This window comes from Motacilla alba, chromosome Z, assembly GCF_015832195.1.
Source record: "Motacilla alba alba isolate MOTALB_02 chromosome Z, Motacilla_alba_V1.0_pri, whole genome shotgun sequence".
Lineage (NCBI taxonomy): Eukaryota > Metazoa > Chordata > Aves > Passeriformes > Motacillidae > Motacilla > Motacilla alba.
The window spans coordinates 74,622,607-74,642,068 of NC_052046.1; the positions used below are offsets into that span (position 1 = coordinate 74,622,607).

The window sequence follows — 19,462 nt, forward strand, 5'->3', positions numbered from 1 at the left end:
TTACTCTGCTCATCAGGATCATCTGTTTTCTTCTAAGAGATACTCAGTACATGTAGTGGAGCACCAGTTGATGGAGCCTCAGATTGATTGAGTGGATTATTCTGTACCAAATGTAAACTTTTACTAAGTTGGTTATTTTTTAAAATGTTGATGTGGCACTCTGTATTTTCTATGAAAAAAAAATTATTGGATTATCTTCAGCTCAATGTTAACTGAGCAATTGTCTATTTTAATTTCAGGCTCAGGAGACATGGACAGTATTTCCAAAGTGAGTATCTAATCAAATATCTGGAATTTTTAGAGTGTTTTACTCTAAACTAATTTCCTTTGTCTCCATTATGAATCTTTTTGTTATACACATTTACTATATCATAACTATATTATATATAATCACCTCCAGTTCATAATCTGATTGATCATGTCTTTGGTGCTCTTAAAATCAATGAAACCAGTTCTAATAATCAATTCTAGTCAAATGTAAATTTGGGACAATCTCCGTAGGGTGTTGCAGGATTGGGTTTCACCTCTCTAAGGTAATCCTCAGGATAAATTTCTAAAAACTAGATTAAGAAGTACTTTCAGATGAGGCAGTGTTTTGATGCCACAGCCATTAAATAGCTAGAAAAGGATGTGAGTTTAATCTGCAGGGATTTTGTGTCTACAAAAATAATACTTGAATGCGTTACTTCTGTAAAAATAAAACTTCTATGGATGTGATCATCATTAACTTAGGAATTAATGAGCTGATGTAGTATTGGTAAAGGGGCATAAATAAAGAGGACCCTGTGTTCTTAAATTTTATATCATTTTCTGAGTCTTCATGACGTAAAGTGATGGATGGAAAAGACCACATTGCGTCAGCTGTGCTGTGCTGGGCTGTGCAGTGAGGGGTGCAATAAAACCCTCCTGTGAGATGACCAGCATACAGCACATTTTTAATCAAAGTCTATAGTTTTTCTTCACTGTCTTACTGCAAACTGCAGCATTTTTTAAGGGAAAAAATCCAAAACATTTCCATTCCCATGGGATAATTTTTAAAGCCTGTATTCCACTTTTAGTTGGTCAGTATGTGCTGGTACAGGTACCAGCAGCTCTGAAAACTTGGGTCCTAAACAATTTACCTGAAAGTCTCATAATATGTTAACCTGCATGAATAACTCACAGAAGTAACATTTGATCTATATGTTTTTTAAATAAATAAAAGAAAAATGCTGCTAATTTTGCCTGCAAAACAGTTGTCCATAGAAAATGGATCCAATCCATGATTCTGGCAGAATGAGTACAGCTCACAGAATTCATAGCTTTCTGGAGAAGATTTTGACTAAATTGGCTGAATGGCAGAACATAAAGTTTTTTATGAAGTAAGTTCAAACAAGGGCAGTAAATTAACTGAAATTATGCGTGTTAAATAAACACTAACAGCTTGCATTTATTGCAGTGCCCATGGAATTTGTGCAGGCACCAGGGGCACCCTTGCTTTGGAAAATCCCAGTTGGAGCTGTAGTGCTGGACCCAAGTGGCCACAAAAGCAGCCTGGGGGAGTCACTACAATGGGATTTTATCAGGAATTTGGCACTTTGGGGTTGGCGTGCTGCAGCAATGGCAGAATGCCAAAGCTTAGTTCTAGACAGAGCAACATAAAATGGGGAAATCTCCCAGGAGCAAGCAAAAGTGCAGGAGGGCATCATATAAAATAAATGTGACAAGGTCTGTATATTCCTGGGTGTCAAGGGCAGCGGGAGTGCTGGGATTGTGTAGCCTGACTCCTGTGTAACACAGGCTCTGGGCTCCCCTGAATTAATGCTGCTGAGGGCACAGCAGCAGGGGCAGAGCCAAGGCAGTAGGTGCAACCTTCTCTGAGCTGTGGGTTCCTGAATATCTGGTGTGCTGGCTTCAGTGGACAGCAGGCTGGATTAACTGATGTTAATAGCCTTGTTAGGCTTTAGTTGTCTTTGGTGGACATGCTGTCCAGTGGCCTGAGGATCACAGTTGTGGAAGTAGTGAATTAGGCTGAAGGGCTAAGGCAGGGCTTTTGACCCAGCTCTCTGAGCTGCATCTCAGATGCTGGTAAAGAATTTCAGCTTGCAGGTCATGCATGTAATTAGTTTATATTTATATTGCGTTCCATTTTTCTGAATTTTTAAAAAAAAAAAAAAAAAGCCAAGGAAAAAACTGTGATAGATATAAGGATTTCATTATGGGGTCCATGGTTTCACTCTCTCCCTTTCCCTGACTACTGTTTTTCCATCGTGAGTCTTCTGAGTAGGAGATGTAGCAGTGATGGAAAGAGGATTGCCTGTGGTCCAGGCATGGGAGGGTACTGCAGAGCATCTTTGTAAGAGCACCTGACTCATGGTAGCATGTACAATAACCATGTGTGAGCTGTTGATGCACAATAATTTCTGTGGCAATTACCTTGTTTCACCCATTGTGCTTCTGCAGTTGCAGAGGTTGCTCTGCACTTCTGTAAGGAAAAGAAGAACAATTAATTTTTGCAAGGCTTTAGATTGTTACTGTTTCAGTGAACTGTGACCATGATGAGCAGCCCTCAGGCCTATGCAAAGGTCTGTGCAGTCCTGATCCATCCTGCCTTAAAGTACATCTTTTGTCTATCTTTAAGTACATGCCCATAACTCACATATGTCAGGGCTCACAGACGTGGCTGCATTCAACCACTTGATTTAATGTGGTGACAGAACTTCCTCATATCCCTGCTGCAGCCCTTTATAGCTTTTCTTGACTGCAGATGCTGGCTATAGCCTGGAAATGAGGCACAGGTAAATAATCCTTGTTTCAGGGAAGAGAACATTACTTTACAGACTAAAATTAGTGACTGAATCATGCAGAACCCTGCTGGCACTGATTTCTCATCCTTGAGAGGCCCAGTGCACCTGAGTGCTCCAAGTTCTGTGTGCAGCATGCCCTGGGCTCACCTGGTGAGGCTGGAAATGGACCAAAACCTGCAGCACTGACTCTGTATTTCGCAATCTTTTTAAACAGAACTCTCCCAGTAATATGAGCATGAGCAACCAGCCTGGCACTCCCAGGGATGACAGTGAGATGGGTGGAAACTTCCTAAACCCTTTTCAGAGCGAGAGTGTGAGTATTTCATTACCTGGGTTGTTGGATTGCGAAGATGAACCTGTGTCTGTGGCTTTTTGTTTAGAAAAAGAAACTTCACAAGTTTTGTAGTGTGCTTGTTGTGCAGCACTGTGTCTTGCGTGTTTTTTAATAGTTTCTGAAAGTACAGTACTGATTTGAATAAAAAATGCTGTGCAAAAGAGAGCTGAAACTGGAGTAGGTGGGAGGCGTAGATTTATTACTGCAGAAACTCTCTGGGCCACAAGGTCAATGAAAAAGCAGGATTTACACTGAAGTATGTGATGAGAGCACCAGTAGATTCCATGTTGCAGTGTGCTGTTACACCCATAAAAGGCAGAGGTTCCACTAGTGTTCATTCTGGGGAAAAATATGCTCTTTTTTTTTTTTTTTTTTTAAATATGGAATGCTCAAAGCTGCAAAATGTGGTGTAAACATTTTACAGAGCAAGAGCAAGACTGTGGTATAGCCATATTCACGTGCTGGGTTTCTAAATCCACACCTATATCCCTAAATAGGAGTGTAACCTCCTTACCTGTGCCAGTGGTGACCTGCTGCCCAGTAAACAGCTTCTGTTAGATCACAGCATAGTTGAGTTCCATGGAAAATTTCCTGGGAATCTGATTTTGAGGGGTTTCAGGAGGTTTTCTTTTTCAGCTAGTGAAAAGGAAGAGTTTCTGCCAGTTAGCTGTTGGTGGGCAGACATTCAGGTTGTGTGGAGTGTTGAAGAAAACTGTCATACACAACCTAAAAAGAGCAATGTTTAATAGCTGCCAAAATGGCAGCAAGCACAGAGGCTCCATGAAACGTGGTCCCTGTTCCTGGCAGCCCTTGGCTCCCAGTCTGGCACACTCTGCTGTGCTGAGGGCAGCCAGGGTCACTGAAACAGGGCCGTGGGAACAAGAGGACATCAGTGGTACTCTGGAGAAAATCAGTGTTCTCAGACACTCCCTGGGTTCTGGGTGTTTTTGTGCTGCCTGGAAGAGCCTGGGACTCAGATTTCTCAAGGTTTTGTTGAGATGTGTGCCTGCAAGGCAGGAGTGACACATACCAGGGGTGTCCCTGTCTGCTCCCAGGGACAGCAGGCTCTCTAATGTGGCTTGCTCTCTCATCCTGGGGAACTGCTTTGCCTTCTGATCCATGTTTTGCCACTTGGCTGCTCAGAATAGGTGTTATCATGGAGCCCTTTCTCAGGGAGATTTGCTGTTCAGTTCACTAGGAATTTTGATTAGGGGTAGGTAGCAATGTAGAGCTTAATAACAAGGTGAAAATCCTAAACAACTTGAGACCATGCTTTGATTCCTTTCCCAAAGTGATTCCCCACATACCTTGGCTCAGATACAGGAAATTACCTGAGCAGGTGCTTTGCTTTAAGCCTTAGAGCTTAAGTCAGACCTGTGTAATTTACATGACAGGGAAGACCCATCTGAAATACTCTTTCTTTATGCTTGGACACTTGGAAATGGCCAGCTTGGAACTGAAGACTTGGCAGGATATGTAGGGCACGTGGTTTTGCGCAGGAAAATATATCTTTCCTTTTTCTTCTGTCAATTTTCAAACTGCTGATCTTCTTGCTTTTTAACATTTTGCTCTACTTAGAGGATCTTCAACCAAATTAAGTGTTTCTGCAGTCCACAGTTTTCAATTTAAAAGCAAATTAGGTGTATGGATGTGCATTTCTTCCAGGCACTGTGGTTTCCCATTGATTACTTTAATGAAGCACTGCTAACCTGAGGGTAGCTGTAGCTTGGGTAAAGGCTGCAGCTCAGTTTGTGTCACTAGAATCATGTGATGTGGTGATTGGATTTTTGGTTCACATAAAGGAGAATGACCACTGGTCCCTGATTCAGCTTGCCCCCTAAAATTGCTAACACAAATTAATACAGACCAAATGCCTAACTGAATCACAGTCATGCATACCTTTGTTCCCTTCTTCCCCTAAAGTAATCAAAAACTCCCAAAGTCTTGTGTGGTTCAGCTAGCCACGAATGCAGCCAGTCTGCTTCAGACAAGGCACCTGCCCAGGTGAATTCCCCAGTAGCCAGCAGTGGGCAGGACGGGGTGTGGAAAGCCTCAGTGAGGTACTGGTTCATCACAGCACCCAGGTAACACCAGAACAGCCCTCAGGGGCGCTGCCTTTGTCAGCAGTGGCTGCACTGTGGGATGGGAGAAGCACAGCAGAAGTTCTGGGGACACAAACTGAACTACAACCCCAAGAGAGGCTGCAGCACAGATTCAGGAGGGAGCTCAAGGAGCTCTGACCCCATTGCTGCAGCCCAGGTGTGGACATGGCTACCTGTGGGTGGGGGGGGAAGAATGCTTGTTAAAATGTGGATTCCTCTTTTCCAGTACTCCCCTAGCATGACAATGAGCGTGTGACCTGTTCTCAAGTGTCGCCGTGAAGACCACAGTGAGTTGGCCCTCTCCAGAGAGCTACTGCAGAAGAAAATTATTCGTCCCAGTGTACAGTTTAACTAAAGGATCTCAGACACAATCAGACCCACCTGTTTTTTTTGTTTTTTTCTCCTACCATCTCCCCTGTTTTGTCAAGAAAGTGGGTCCCAAACATGCTTGAGACAACTGTAAGGAGTGGCATGAGAGAAGTGCCCGAGGTGGAGCTGCCAGCGCCTGTCTGTGTGTGTACATGTGTGGGTCAGCGTGGGGTGTGTGTGTGTGCCACCCAAACACACACACACACACAGACCCCAGGACACTGTCAAATAGGATCACTTGACATCTCACGTAGAAATCAGAAGTAGGGACTTTTATTCCATTTCTTTTTTTTTTTTTCCACGTTTACATTTTAATTATTAAAATTTGCTTTCCCTCTCCCATCCTGAACTGTTTTATGTTGCATATATCACTGCTTTATAAGTTATTTTTTAAGTTGAACTCAAAGGATAAATTCTTTTGATTTTGTTAGTGTCTGCCATTATGGATAGGAATAAAATTGCTTATACGAGCTTTCATTACCTTGTGTTTGATACCAGCTACCCTGTGAATCACAAATTGTACTGTCTCAAGAAATAGAAGAAAGCTCATCTTAATTTTTTGGAGAAATTTAATAACTTCCACCTAGTTTGGGGATTTTTTTTGATACTTTGCCTTTAAGAGAAAAAAAAAAGCACTGAAGGTTATTTTTCTTCTTTAATTGAAGCCTAATATCTGCAATATCTATTTTAAATGGAAGCCTGAATTTGATACAAGCTTCTCAGTTTATATAGAGTACTATAAGGTTACTGTAAGTGAGCTCCAATTGCTATAGAATCTAGCAATAAAGTGTCAGGGCTTCTCCTGCCCTTGGAATTGAGTTTTCTATTTAGCATGGTCTTCTGTAGGGGTGGTAGTTAGTGGAAATGCAGTAGAGTCCTTATCACAGAAACATTTTCCAACAGCTTACAATTATGTTTCCCATTTTCAGTGATTCTCGAACATATATGAGCAATCTGTGTTCCTAATTATAAACAGTATTTCCCAAACCCATTTAGAAAATCAGGTCACCCTGCTGCTTGGGTGTGTGTTTTCTGCCATATCTGCCAGAATTAATTCCCACAAAACTTTCCAGTCAGCAGCCTTTTTTTTTTTTGTTTTGTTTTGTTTTGAGCCAAAATGCCACAGTAAACCTTTTATGACTACTAGCCTTGTTGTGAGGGTGTTACCTTTTGCCATGAACAGAAGAGGAACAAAGGCCTGGGCCCTTTTAGAAGGAGGACATGCAGTTAGGTATGAAAGCTGGGGCCAGGATGCAGAAAAAGGCCTAAAGGAAACGCTTCTGGAAGCATTCCCATTTCTCTTCAGGCAGAGCTCTGAGACCAAGATTATGGTACATTTACTTAGTTCCTGATGATTTTCAGCTCCCCCAGGAAAACAAAGGTTTTCATTTGCTGATGATCAGCAATGCAGGCACAAAGTGGCTCAGCAGAAATTCATGCCACAGACAAACAGCAAATTCCTCTCCTTGGACTTCAATCCAAAATAGCCACTTGCAGAGGAGGAGCAGTTCTGGGATGTGGTATATCCGTGTGCAAGGGGATTCTCTTTCATGAGCTTGTGGTAAAAGAATATCACCCATATATGATGGGCTTGTGATGGTAGCTGGATGTGTAAGGAATACTACAATCTCCTAACTAATTTTTATTTCCATAGATTATATGTGTATGATATATGGAAATGAAAAGATTTGACGTGTTACTCTCCTGTTAGGGTTATTCAAAGATAAAAGTCTCAGAGGATTGAAATTATGTTGAAGTATCAAAGATTTTGGTAGCGTTACTTTTTAGTTAGAACTACTTGATTAGATGCAAACATGACCTAGATAGTCATTATATGATTTTGTAGACTGTATTCTTATTGATTATGAAGGGCACATTCATTTGCTTCTCTTTGGAAAACACTTTGTTGCTGTCTCCAAAGATGCTGGAAGACCCTGCTATTGGCTTGAAATCCAAAATCAGGTGTAATTTCTTCAGACCCTTTGCTGTTGTCACTAACACCACTGGTGTGTCCCCATTACACCCAGAGCCCAGGTGTCCTTGCAGCCTGTCTTGGCCACCTGTATTATCTGTGGTAGCCTTCCAGGGACCCAAGGGCTCCTTCTGGCCCAGTTTCAGTCAGATGGTGTCACTGCTGGTGGACTGAGGCAGATGGGAACAGTGCATCAAGCGCCAAAGCCCATGCCCAGGTCAGTGCTTGGGCACCTTGGAAGGCAGGAAGTCTGACCTTTAAACCTGTGCATGGAACTGCTGACACAGATTGGATATCAATATTAAAGCAGGCTATCCTCACTTTGATACAGGAGCATAACGTCCTTTCAGCACATAATTGAGTGACTCTGTCCTGCATTTCTCACACCCACACAGCCCCACAGGCAGCAGCTGGTGTCACTAATGCTTTGTCCAAAGCTTTACCAGGCTCCTGGAGAGGCCAGGTTCTGCAGCTCAACCATTAGAAAATAATCCTATGTGCTAATTACTCAAATTCTACCTTACACCTTTGGATTATTTTTTTCTTAATATGCACAGGGCTTTTTGCTTGTTCTTTTTTCTTTCCTTTGCTTTCAAATCCTTGTAGGATTTTCATGGTATCTGGAGCATCAGTATGGGAAGAAAGACTATTCCAAATCACTCAGTTTTTGCTCCCACTTACATTTTTTATGCTCCAGATACCAGGAGCAATGTAACTGCTGTTTGGTTCTGTCCTTATGCAACAGCACTGTTGATAATGTCAGAACTTGTCCAGCTCTGGTAGGAATTTTATTTTGAGTGGTGCAGGATAGATCTTCTCACACTGGGTTTTTAGATAGATCTTGCTCTCTAGTATAGAAATAACTAGAAGGTGGTTCTGTAAATGGCTATTTCAGGCAAAGTTGAAGCAAGCTTTTTAAAAACAGAAGTGATTAAATCTTGGGAGTGGCAGGAATGGAGAGTAAGGGATCTGTTATGCTGTGAGAACTCTTAAATATTCCAGATTTGTAGCAATCAGCTGAAACTATTCACTTGTGAACTTCACAGTGAAACCAGGGTCTTACCTGCTGCTCAAACCGATGGGAAGGGGTGCTCAGATCCAGATGAATCTCCATGTCACCCAGATTGTATTGCCATGTCTAAGAGCAGGGTTTGAGGCAAGGAAGAAGCTGTCTCAATCACAGGTAAAGCATGTGGCCTGGCATGCATTAACAAAATAAGTGGATATTTGCAAGTAGGGATTACATTATTTTCTTAACTACCTGAGAATGACGAAAAACTGCAGTTTGGAACTTGCACTTTCAACCCCCAAAAATTCCATTTTTTATTTGGAAGACCTCTGGTTGCAGAGCCCTGGCCACTGAACATGTCACATATTCAGAGACAGTGATAACTTTCAGCTGTTCCCCACAGTGCAGGATTAAATGTTCCATGTCCCAGGACATCCAGTTGTTCCTTTCCCTTCCAACAGGAATACCCAATGAGAAATATGTAGGCTAATCATTTATTTTAAATAATTCCACTTGGGAAGAAGTGAATAGAAGCTTGCTTCTTTAAAGATGCATCAAAGGACAGCTTCTTGAACTTCCTAAAACCAATTGAATTTTCCTCTGTTCTGTGGCAGTACTGCATGTGCAAATGATTTGGAATTAGGTTTAATGAGGGACCAGCTGTTACAATATTTAGTGTTGATCACTTTATTCAAAATGCCTTTTCAGCTGGTACATGTTACACAGGGTCCTATTTCTGTATCAGTTAATTATTAAGTGTTTTCCCCTGTTCCTAGTCAGCTCTGATCCACTGTTGTTGTTGTTGTTGTGGCTAAGTATGGACTGGATTCTTCAGTACTTGACCCTGCAGGTTTGCATTTCGATAATGTAAAATGTCCCTTTAATGATGTAAAATGTACAGGTAAATTTATTTTTCTTTAATTCACCCTAAGTGGTGATACCGCTGTGGGTGCTGCCACAGACACACTTGTGTTTGCCCAGGCCTTAGGGATGGGAATCCTGACAAAGCACACATTTCAAATAAACCCCTATAAACGACTTCAACACTCTTATCTCACACTGAGGATCCAAATCATGATTTAGTGAGTCAAAACAACTCCAGAAATTAAAAATTAAATTAGTTGGGTTTATTCAAAAATAATAGTTAGGTTTAAATTTTGCTGTATGCAGCTCTCTCTTTTCAGAGATATATCTTTTCAAATATTGGCACAGTTCTGTAAACTGCTGCTTGTGCCAGTTCTGCTGAAATTTTGATGAAACCATTCACATGAGGTCATTTTTGGGTAGGATTTCACCCAGTCTGGGGCAAATATATAACTTACCTGTGGTGTCACATTATTTGGCAGATGTAAAAACTGAGTAAATAGAGAAAAATACAGAGGGTCTGTTGAAATTACCAAAATGATGTTTCAACCTGAAAAATGAGGAAAGAGAGTTTAAAATACTGCTTTGAGTGCCCTCCTGTATAGAGTCTACGTATTGGGAACAAATTACAGTACCAAATCTAGAACAAATAAATGGATCATCTACTCAGCACATGAAAATTCTGATCCTGCCAACAGCTTCACCTTGATTTCAAATTGAGCCTGCACAGAGTTAATTTTAAACAGATCTCGGAACAGGTAGTATCCTTCAGGAAATTAAAAAGGTAGAACTGTAATAATCTAAACCCGTGCTTGACCATGGGCAGTCTATAGCTCAAATTAAGTATTTCCTAAGCAGACATTATTTCACAGATTTTACCAGTGCAGGAGCATGTTTGTGTATTGATAGTACTGACATGCAGAGCAGATTTGGCTTTCTTCTGTTTCTTACTTTCTGAGAGCTTTGTTCACTATTACATGAACTATTTCTGTGAATTTGTTCTTTCATCTTGTTTTCAGTTGTGCAGCCATAGTTTCCCTCCACACAGCCAACAGCTTTGCAGTTTTAGTCCAAACTTCTGTTTGGTTGCTGTTCTTCATTTAAGCTTCAAATGTGTAAGAAAGCCTCTCATGTAATAGGAAAACTTGCCATAAAAAAATGTATAAAGGTTTTCTTGGGTACATGTTTTCAAATTTAATAAATGCAGTTTTCAGTTATAATTTGAAATGGTCACTTTCTAGCCACTATTTCAGTTGTGTGTGCAAAAGAAATGGAGAGACAAAAAGAAAATCACCTTATTTTTATTTATTTTACTTCAGCATTGTAAATATTTGCTGAAAGACATGGTTTTTGAGACATCAGATACAAAAGAGATTTGCTGCCTAATTGCTATAAATAATACAGCTGGACTTCATGCTGAAAGCTCCTTCCACATCCCCAAAAGTGTACTGCTTGACATCTGAATTGTGTGACCTTGTACAAAGCCTAATTCACAAACAGCGGTTTAATTTGCCTGGTCAGTGTTTTCAGCGTGTCTCGTGGATAATTCAGGGTCCTGTGGTCTCAGAGGAGTGACCGAGTGGTCGAGCAGGCTTGTTCCCAGGGTCAGGTGGCTCAGGATTGGGCAATTGTCCACCAGAAACAAGGTGTTCGTTCGCTACCTCGCTGTTCTCTTGAGAACTTGCACAACTCTTCTTGCTGTTAGGTTCTGGGGATCCCTTCAAGATTTTACAATGCTGACACAAGAGGCTGGATTTTGCCAGGAGAAAATTCTGGCAGTTTTAGCATCAGTTTTCATAGGGAAACGGCACAAAACATGGGGATTTTGAAAGGTGATGTGTTCTCAGTAGCCTGGGTGAGCTAGGACATAGACTGTACAGTCTAGGAGTTTGGGCTATTACAGAGATACTGAGATCATCAGTAATTGCTTTTGACGGGAAAAAGTATTGTTGTGGAACAACTGCTCTGATCCCTGAGGAGTCCCAGCTGTCAGCTGGATGAACTGGATGTTTTAGGCTTCACTTCTGCTGTTTTAATCTTCGTGTTTTACCCTCTCTCACTTGGACTTCCCCAGTAAATGTAATGTGCCAGATCTTTGCACAAAAACAAGAGCATTTTGCCCAACAAGCATGCAGGAAGTTGTTCATAACTGTAACTAGAACCCTGCTGTCGAGAATTCGTTTCATTATTAGAGAAGAATTGAGTATAACACCAGATAAGGAGTGGCAGTGCAGCATCCTGGGAGCTCTCACTGCTCGAGATCAGGACAGTTAGCATCCCACATACTCACAAATCAGACGAGATGGTTCCTAACAATGATAGAAAATACCTTAAAAGAAAACCACTTTTGTCTCGCAGATTGGATGAAGATAAAATCCCAAATACAGGATATATTTAATTGAGGTAGAAATGTACTAAAGCTCTCTGCAACAGAGACACAGAGCACATCCAGTGGTTTAGTGGGAAAGCAAAGTGGTGTTATTAAATTGTTGTCACTCAACATAACATCCAAAAGCAGGTATAAGCTATTTTCAATTTCATTTTTCTAGTATTTTTATTTTTTCTGATTATGTTGTAGTTTTAATTTGATTTGCATTTACATTAATAGATAAGGAGGAGAACACAAGTTTCCAAAGTAGGGCTGGAATGAATTAAGCCTAGAATTTGAGACATGGAAGAGTGGTGTGAGTAAACCTGGAGTTTTCTGTCAGTTATAAACCAAGTGAATTTTTATATTACTATTTTTCCAGGACAAAAACATCCATACAATAAACTTTGGCTCTGTCATGGCTGTTTGAGAAGCGCGAATCCAATTGCCGTGTGTGCTTGGACACCAGTTCTGAGAGGGGTTTTTTTGGGTTCTTTTGCAAGTATCCCCTCGGAGTGCATCTACTTTGTGCATGTTTGGCTAAAACCACAAAAACAAACCACTGTTGTTTTTATGGATTGCTGTACACGCATCTGGTTCTGGTAGAAAGAGGAGGAAGTTTTGTTAGCTGGTGGGTTAGCATATTTATGTGAATTACTTACAGCATTGGTAAACCACTGTCAACCTTGTTCGCATTGCACAAGATACTCTGTCTTGTCTGTTGCTGGTGTTATGACCTCGGTGATCCATGCATATCCTGTAAATTCCTGTAGGTTTTGTGTAAGAAATCTTGCCACCACTGCTTGCTACTGTAAATTCTTGTTTTGAAGCAAGAGGTGGCGTTTGACTGTACAGCCATGTGTATTATATACTGCAACAGTCATTGTTCTGTCCTCTGAACTCGCTGTCCACATGGAGTTGAAGCTCTTTTAAGCACGCTTAGTGGTTTCAGAATTTATTTCAAACAGCAGATCTATAAGCCATTTACAGAAATATTAAATGTAATGTAAAAGAATTCAACCCAGGTCATATCGTTTTCTGAGAGTTTGGGGTTGGATTGGAGCAGGCAGCTGCAGGTTTTGTGGCATCCCAGGTGCCTGTGCCTGCACACCTGAGAGGTGTCACGCCTGTGCAGTGTCCCCTGGTAAAGGGGTGCCCCAGGCACAGCACCTGGGCAGGCTGATGCCTTACAAAGATGTGTGAGCTGGTGTCTTTTTTATTCCCCACAAACTGCAGCGGTGCCAAGACAGAAGCCCATCTCTAGGGGCATAGGAGAGGCACAGCACTGCCTCTGCATTGTGTCCTCATCCCCACCCACCGCAGGCTGTACCTGAGGTGGTGTTTTAAGGAGATTTGAACTCTCTGTCTGGTTACTGAGATAGAAAAATAACCTGAATTCTGGGACTCTGCATTTTTTTTTACAGTATTTTATGATATACAACAAAGACCTGAAAATGTCTGTGTGTTCTTTGCTGGTTTCTGACATCAGAATTTCAAGTCCTGTCTAGTCTGAAAGGCAATGATGGGAAAAGTGAAGAAGCTTGGAAAGTTGAAGGGGATTCTTACTTGGATTACTTTAAATTCTGTGTTTCTATTGATAGTTTAATTAAATGAGTAGGCTAATCTTTAGAATCAAGGCAGTCTTAAAGACTTTGCACCTTCACCCTTTCATGTAAGACTTTGAGAACTTGCAATAAGTGTTCCTCATGCTTACAGTCCGATTTGTAGATAAATTCCCTGTATTTCTAAGATCAAAAAATATTTCTACAGTTACTTCAGCCCTTTACAGAGAACAACAGGGCAACCCCTGTCCCATAATCCCAAGTATTTGTAGGTGTATTTTAGACAAAGAATGACTTTCAACATCATAAATGAAACTAATGTTCAATATTCCAGTCTCTGGAAGTAAAGGAAACCTCAGTAATTTTGCAAACCAGCAAGAATGAAACTTGTCTATATAAATACTAATGTAGAAAGTGCATGCAAAACTTGATACTGCCTCTGACCTTAATTGTTACTATTGATACTATTGGGGATCTCAAATGTGTGTTTCAGAACGCCGTATTTCTCCTCAGTGTGTGCTTCATCCTCATTACCAACAGCTCCTGCCCAGAGCCAGCCCATGCCGTAGCCAAGGCGTGGGGATGCAGAACTCCCACAGCACCATGGATACGTGGGCATGTGTGCGTGTTGTGTTAGGATGAGCAACCACTCCGGCTGCAAACCCCTCCAGACCTTGTGTGTAACTCTGCAGGGCGGCCTCTGGGGTGTTTGGGAGGGCTGCAGCCCCTGTGCACCAGAGCTGCCATCCCAGGTGGCTCCGGGTCTTGCTTTGGGGGGTCGTCATGAACTCAAGCCTCACTGTGTAATGTGTGATGAGCTCCTTGCCAGACTGTGAGCTGCAAAGGCACGGGTGGTGTGGGTCGCTGACCCAAAGCGTGTCTGGCTGGGAGCCTCGGACAGGGCTGTGACAGACTGGATTGTCATGGTGATGCTGTGTCACCACATCAGACTTGTTTCCGCTCCATGCTGTGGCCTGATTCATCCTGCCCTAATTTCAGCTGGCTAAAAATGACCAGCCTGGGTCTCGTGTGTAAGTCAGAGGAGGGACACGAGTGGAGGTGCCTCTGGAAGATTGTATTCTGGCATCATTTGCCCTCACCACTGATGAACAGCTGGAATTAGGTGGGATGAATCCAAGTGTGTACAATTGGCTTCTCACACCTCTACACAAACGTGTATTTGAGCTTGGAATGGGCAAGAATAATGCAGCTCCTTTGAACCCGATTCTGAGTGTCTTACACATGACTTTCTGAATTCAATCTCAAGCATGAGATTTCTGCTCCGTAGTGCTATTTTCTTTATTTTTGCTTTGATTTTAATGAACAGCTGTAGCTTGAACTTGCAGATTGTTGGAACATTTCTAGAGGGATTGATTACCCCTGCCTAGGAATCCTCACCTTTATTTGTCAGAGTGGGCTTCCTTGTTACCTGCACTGATTTTCTTTGGAAGCAACACAGGGAGAAACCATTGCATAGATCATTCAACACCAGCAATAGCATATGCAGCTTTTAAATTCAGCTATGAGCTTGTAACTAAGGTATTAATGTTCATGCTTTCCAGGTGTGGCTAAAGATTCCTTTCCTGAGAGCTTTAAGGAATAAATCTAGGAGGTCCGTTTGAAGATTGTGAGAATACATGTAGTAATGGCAGTTCATGAGAGGTTTTTTTGGGGGAAACGTGCGATGAACGTGTTGGGATTTGGTGTGCTGGTTTGGAGATGAGGGAATACCCCATGTCAGATAGAGCAGATCTGCAGGCAGCCTTCCTGTGGGTTAGCAGAGCCTGCTGCCAGCAGGTTCCTCCCCTCGATACCTTCCCCATTACCTGTGGTACGAAATCCTGACAGCAGTTGTGCCATTTGTTGTGGCGAGCTGAGGAACAGCTCAAGGTTAAAGCTCAAATGCTGTAGCTGCACCTTTCACCTTCATCGACCGTCCACGTTCTCAGAGCTGGGCTGGGACAGCAGTCGCCTCCACAGCTGCCCTGTAATTTCATCACACAACAGTGGGTGTCACTTTTTATGAGTTTAACAGGAGCAGTATTGATCCATTCTCTTTATTTCCTAAGTTGTGAGTCATTTGCTGTTGGAAATTATACAGATCTTGTGTAGCTGTGAATAGAAAAATTGAGATTTGTTTCTTAGGATGAGCTGGTACAATTCCTGCTCTGCTGTTCAATATTTTTGAGTGCTGAAGTTAACCAAAATGCTACTTTCATAGATTATCTCAGCCTCAGCTCTGCATGAAAATGGGTATGAAATTCCAGTTGCTGTTCCTGGTTTCTCTGTGAATTCTGAGCCAAAGGTAAAGCAGTGGGGAAGATTGTTGTGGCAGCCACTCACTGACACCTTTTCAGAGGCATAAAGCTATTCTGTCTGTCATCTGATGGTGTTCCAGTTTTCTCACTGGGTCACCATGTTGTTGTCAGCCAGTAGAGGAAAGGTGGATGAGCTCACCACCTGGGAAGAGTAGAAATGTAGCAAGTAATGAGCTGTGTTCTCCAACAGTCCCTTATTTGTAGAGCTTCACTTCCAAATACCATTTGTACCTTCAGTTACTATTGTACCATTCACTATCTTGAGGTGGTATGAGCAGAAATTTATGAATATGTATAATTTACCAGAAATATAGGCTTGTATTGTGCCTTTGTAATTCTCTTCAGCTTCCGTATGTATACACTACGAGCAGATGAACCTCCTCCCTCTTTTGGGGTGTTCTTTACTGCAACAGTAGCTGATGGCTTCATTAATATTGGCTCTTTTAGTCTTCTGGGGCTAACATTTCTTTTTTTTCTGAGTGAAAACGCCATAGTGCCCTCAGCAGACATAAGCACAATGACATAACACTGCAGTGCATGCTGTCTCTTAGCTTCTCTCTACACGTGCTTGCATGTTGGAAGATCTGAAGAGCTGCTGTGTAAATTGCTACATTATTTACCCAATACAGGTGGTTTTCCGCATCCCTTTGTTGCTCAAAACTCCCATTAATTCAAAAGCTAGTAATGGCTCAAAGGGGGGTTTTGGAAGCACAAAGGATGCAGGAAGCAACTCTTCAATAGTTTACAGGCTGCTATAAATGTCTGTTCAGCAATGAAATGTAGCATTTTAGCAGTAATTTCCTAGTGAAAACACTGAGCGTGCTTATCACTTAAGATTTTAAGAAAAAAGTGTCAGACTGTGTAATTGTATCTCATATAATTTTGACACTTAACCAGTTTTATCTACGTGTTCATGCTATACCAACCAACACAGACCTGAAAGGTGACAGCCATGTTTTTGTTACACAAGAAGTCACAGTTTTCCAGGGGTTCTGTTTTGAATTTTTGTTTCTTCACCACGTTTTCACTGCAGAGGTATTTTTCTATATAGTTACCTGAGGCTTCCTTTCACCAACCAAAAGAGTCTTTAGTCCTCTGCACTGTGAAAGGCAAAGCCCTGTGGAGAGACACGGGCTTCGCGCTTGCCCAGCAAATTAGCAGAAATTTCACCCAAGCCATAAAAGCCTCTTATGTTAATCTCTGTTTATGTAATTAAAGCAATTAGGGATAGGAGCTTCAGGAATAATGAGGTCTCTCTATCCTCCATTTACTCTCTCTGTGCTTCATAGGGATTTAAGGGTTCTTTTTTCAAGGCTCAGCTGTGTCTCTTCAAACCAGTGCAGTCTGAGCATCGTGTGAGATGCAGTTTATGGAGATAGCATTGGAGCGTGAAAGATTTACTTCTGGTAGCAAGGAAAAACTCGTGTCCCTGTGGACATGGACACTTGCAAACAAGTCTGATCTTGAGAATTAAAACAAATGCGTTCAAGATGGTACCAGTACATCAGACTCTGTTCTACAGTGGGGTTTTTAGCTTTTGTCATTTGTATTTTATTTTGTGAAAAAAGGAGTTGGGGGGATCTCAGATCACATGGGGAATATTAGAAGTATATCACTCAACAATCATTTTATAAAGTCTAACTTCAAAATGCACTATGATTTATTACAAAAGTATATTTTCTTCTGTTTTCTGACATGGTGGTTCCATTTTGTGATAAGTTAAACTCAGCAGTTAATTTGTTGCACTGCCTGGCTGCATGAATTCATCCAGTGTACATACGTACCTGTGCAGCATTACTTTTGGGGTTTGTATTTGAATTTGCAGTATTGATTATTATTTTTGTATTTTACTTTGCCTCTGTTATTGGAATTGTAGTAAACATAATTTATACATATGATTTTACAACTGTTTTGCAACTGAAAAGTCTCCTTTAAATTGTAAAGTTTTATTGATGGATACTCATTAAAATGGTATAAGAATTATATTAACAATTGTTTTGTGTTTTGATGCTCTCTGTATATAAATATATGTCTATTTATCTGTTTAATGGTGCTTGTGTCTTGCAATTTTGGATACATTTTAGAATAAAGTTTCATTTTACAAGAAGTAGTTGTATTTTCACAAGCTGTGTCCCAAAAAAAAAAACCCTCAACCAAACACCTTTTTTCCATAAATAACTAGGGTTATGGAAGAAGCATACAAAAAACATTTATCACTTCAGGCAGTAATACATTTGTTTCTGGAACACAGAAGTATGCTGTCTACAGAAATGCACAGCTCTGTACTGCAGTTGATTTACTGCAGTAGCTGATGTCTGTATCTAAAACGTTCCCAAAACAATGCATTTTGGAACATTTCTTGCTAGCTCTAAGGGCTTTACAGATTTATTCACATCTAAGACTGAGGTTGTTGTTTATTAACTGGAAAAGATGCACAAAAGGTGCTTCCACAAAGGCTGCCTTAGGTCCTGTACCTCGCTGATGCCACAGGTGCTGCTGTAGCTGTGCCACAGAAAGTACTTTTCAGGAGGGAAACCGTTATTAGTGAACCACACTAATAATTAACCAACACCAAACCCACCACACTCTTTAGTACATTAGCCAGGAAATCTCAAAATTAGTAAAATCTCAAATTAACAAAGCAAAACCACTGCACAAATTAATATGTTTCTACGCAGTTTCAAACTGAAACAGCCACACTGGTGCCAGCAGCTTAATTTCTCTTTTTCAGCAGTGGAAGGAGAACAGTAAGACTTGGTAGGTATTAGCTGAGCACCAAAAGCTGTAAAACACTGTTTTACTCCAGTGGAGACTCTGTGAGAAACTACAGGACTCGGCTTCAGTGGTTCCTTTGCAGTCCATTACGCTCGTTTAGCTTCCATCTCCTGTAGCCGGAGGGCAGAGTAAATGCAGCTTGTGAAAGCAGAGAATCATTTGGGAAAGCTCACTTTAGAGGGCGAGTTCCCTGGCTGCACTGCCCAGGTGTGCCGCCATGGGCGCTGCTTATTTGTGTCCCGGTTCCCCAAAGGACACCCCCTGAATGAGCCCTTCCCTGAAGGCCAAGGGCTACCTGCACATCAGAGGTGTGATTTTGAAACAGCAGCTTTCCCTTGCCCCAGCGGCTCCTCTTTCCCCTCACCCCAACACCGCAGGTTTTTCACGTGAGCACATTTCGATTTTGCTTTGCCCATCCTGTGATTCCAGCAGCTTTGTAGCTCCTCATCTCACAGCAAACAAGAGATCTATACCAGGCCAGGCACCCGATCACCGGGACTGTGTTCAACACAACAACAAACAGCATTATCTTAGAGAATGCCTGGGCGTGACAAGGTAAGCCTGAAAACAAATTTACAAATTACTGGCCTAGGCAGGCAAAATGTCAGGTAAAGGGTTTGGTGTTTTTTTGAGGTTTTTTTTTTGGTTGTTTTTTTTTTTTTTTTTTTTTTTTTTTTTAATAGGAAAATGTTGAGTTCTGTTTACAGACCTTTTATTTCAGCATTTAGGATCCACATTTCCAGTGTGAAAAACTGGTCATTTGAGGGTTTGTCATCTGGATTGAGCAGCTGAGGAAGGGGAAAACACTGGGTGTAAACTTTTCACAGACTGTCTTCAGATAGCAAGGCCAAGGTGTCTTCCTGCCATGACAGTCTGGTTTTTCCCTCACAGAAGCCAAAGAAGGAGAAAGATACCAGTATTTTTTAATTTTTTTTCAAGCAACAGAATGGAAAGAAATTTAGGGAATAGCACAACATGCTGATTTTCAGAGCTAGTATCTTCT

At 41.5% G+C, this 19,462-nt stretch overlaps 1 protein-coding gene across 1 annotated transcript in view; it reads left to right on the forward strand.

Moving 5' to 3' along the window:
• The window catches only part of SSBP2 (single stranded DNA binding protein 2), a 103,687-nt gene extending 85,899 nt beyond the window's left edge, over positions 1-17,788 (forward strand). The window contains exons 14-16 of the mRNA XM_038125558.1: positions 240-268; positions 3,001-3,099; positions 5,449-17,788. Of these exons, the coding sequence (XP_037981486.1) occupies positions 240-268; positions 3,001-3,099; positions 5,449-5,478 (158 nt within the window). The 3' untranslated portion in view covers positions 5,479-17,788. The remainder of the gene's footprint in view (positions 1-239; positions 269-3,000; positions 3,100-5,448) is intronic.
• Positions 17,789-19,462: the final 1,674 nt, after the last annotated feature.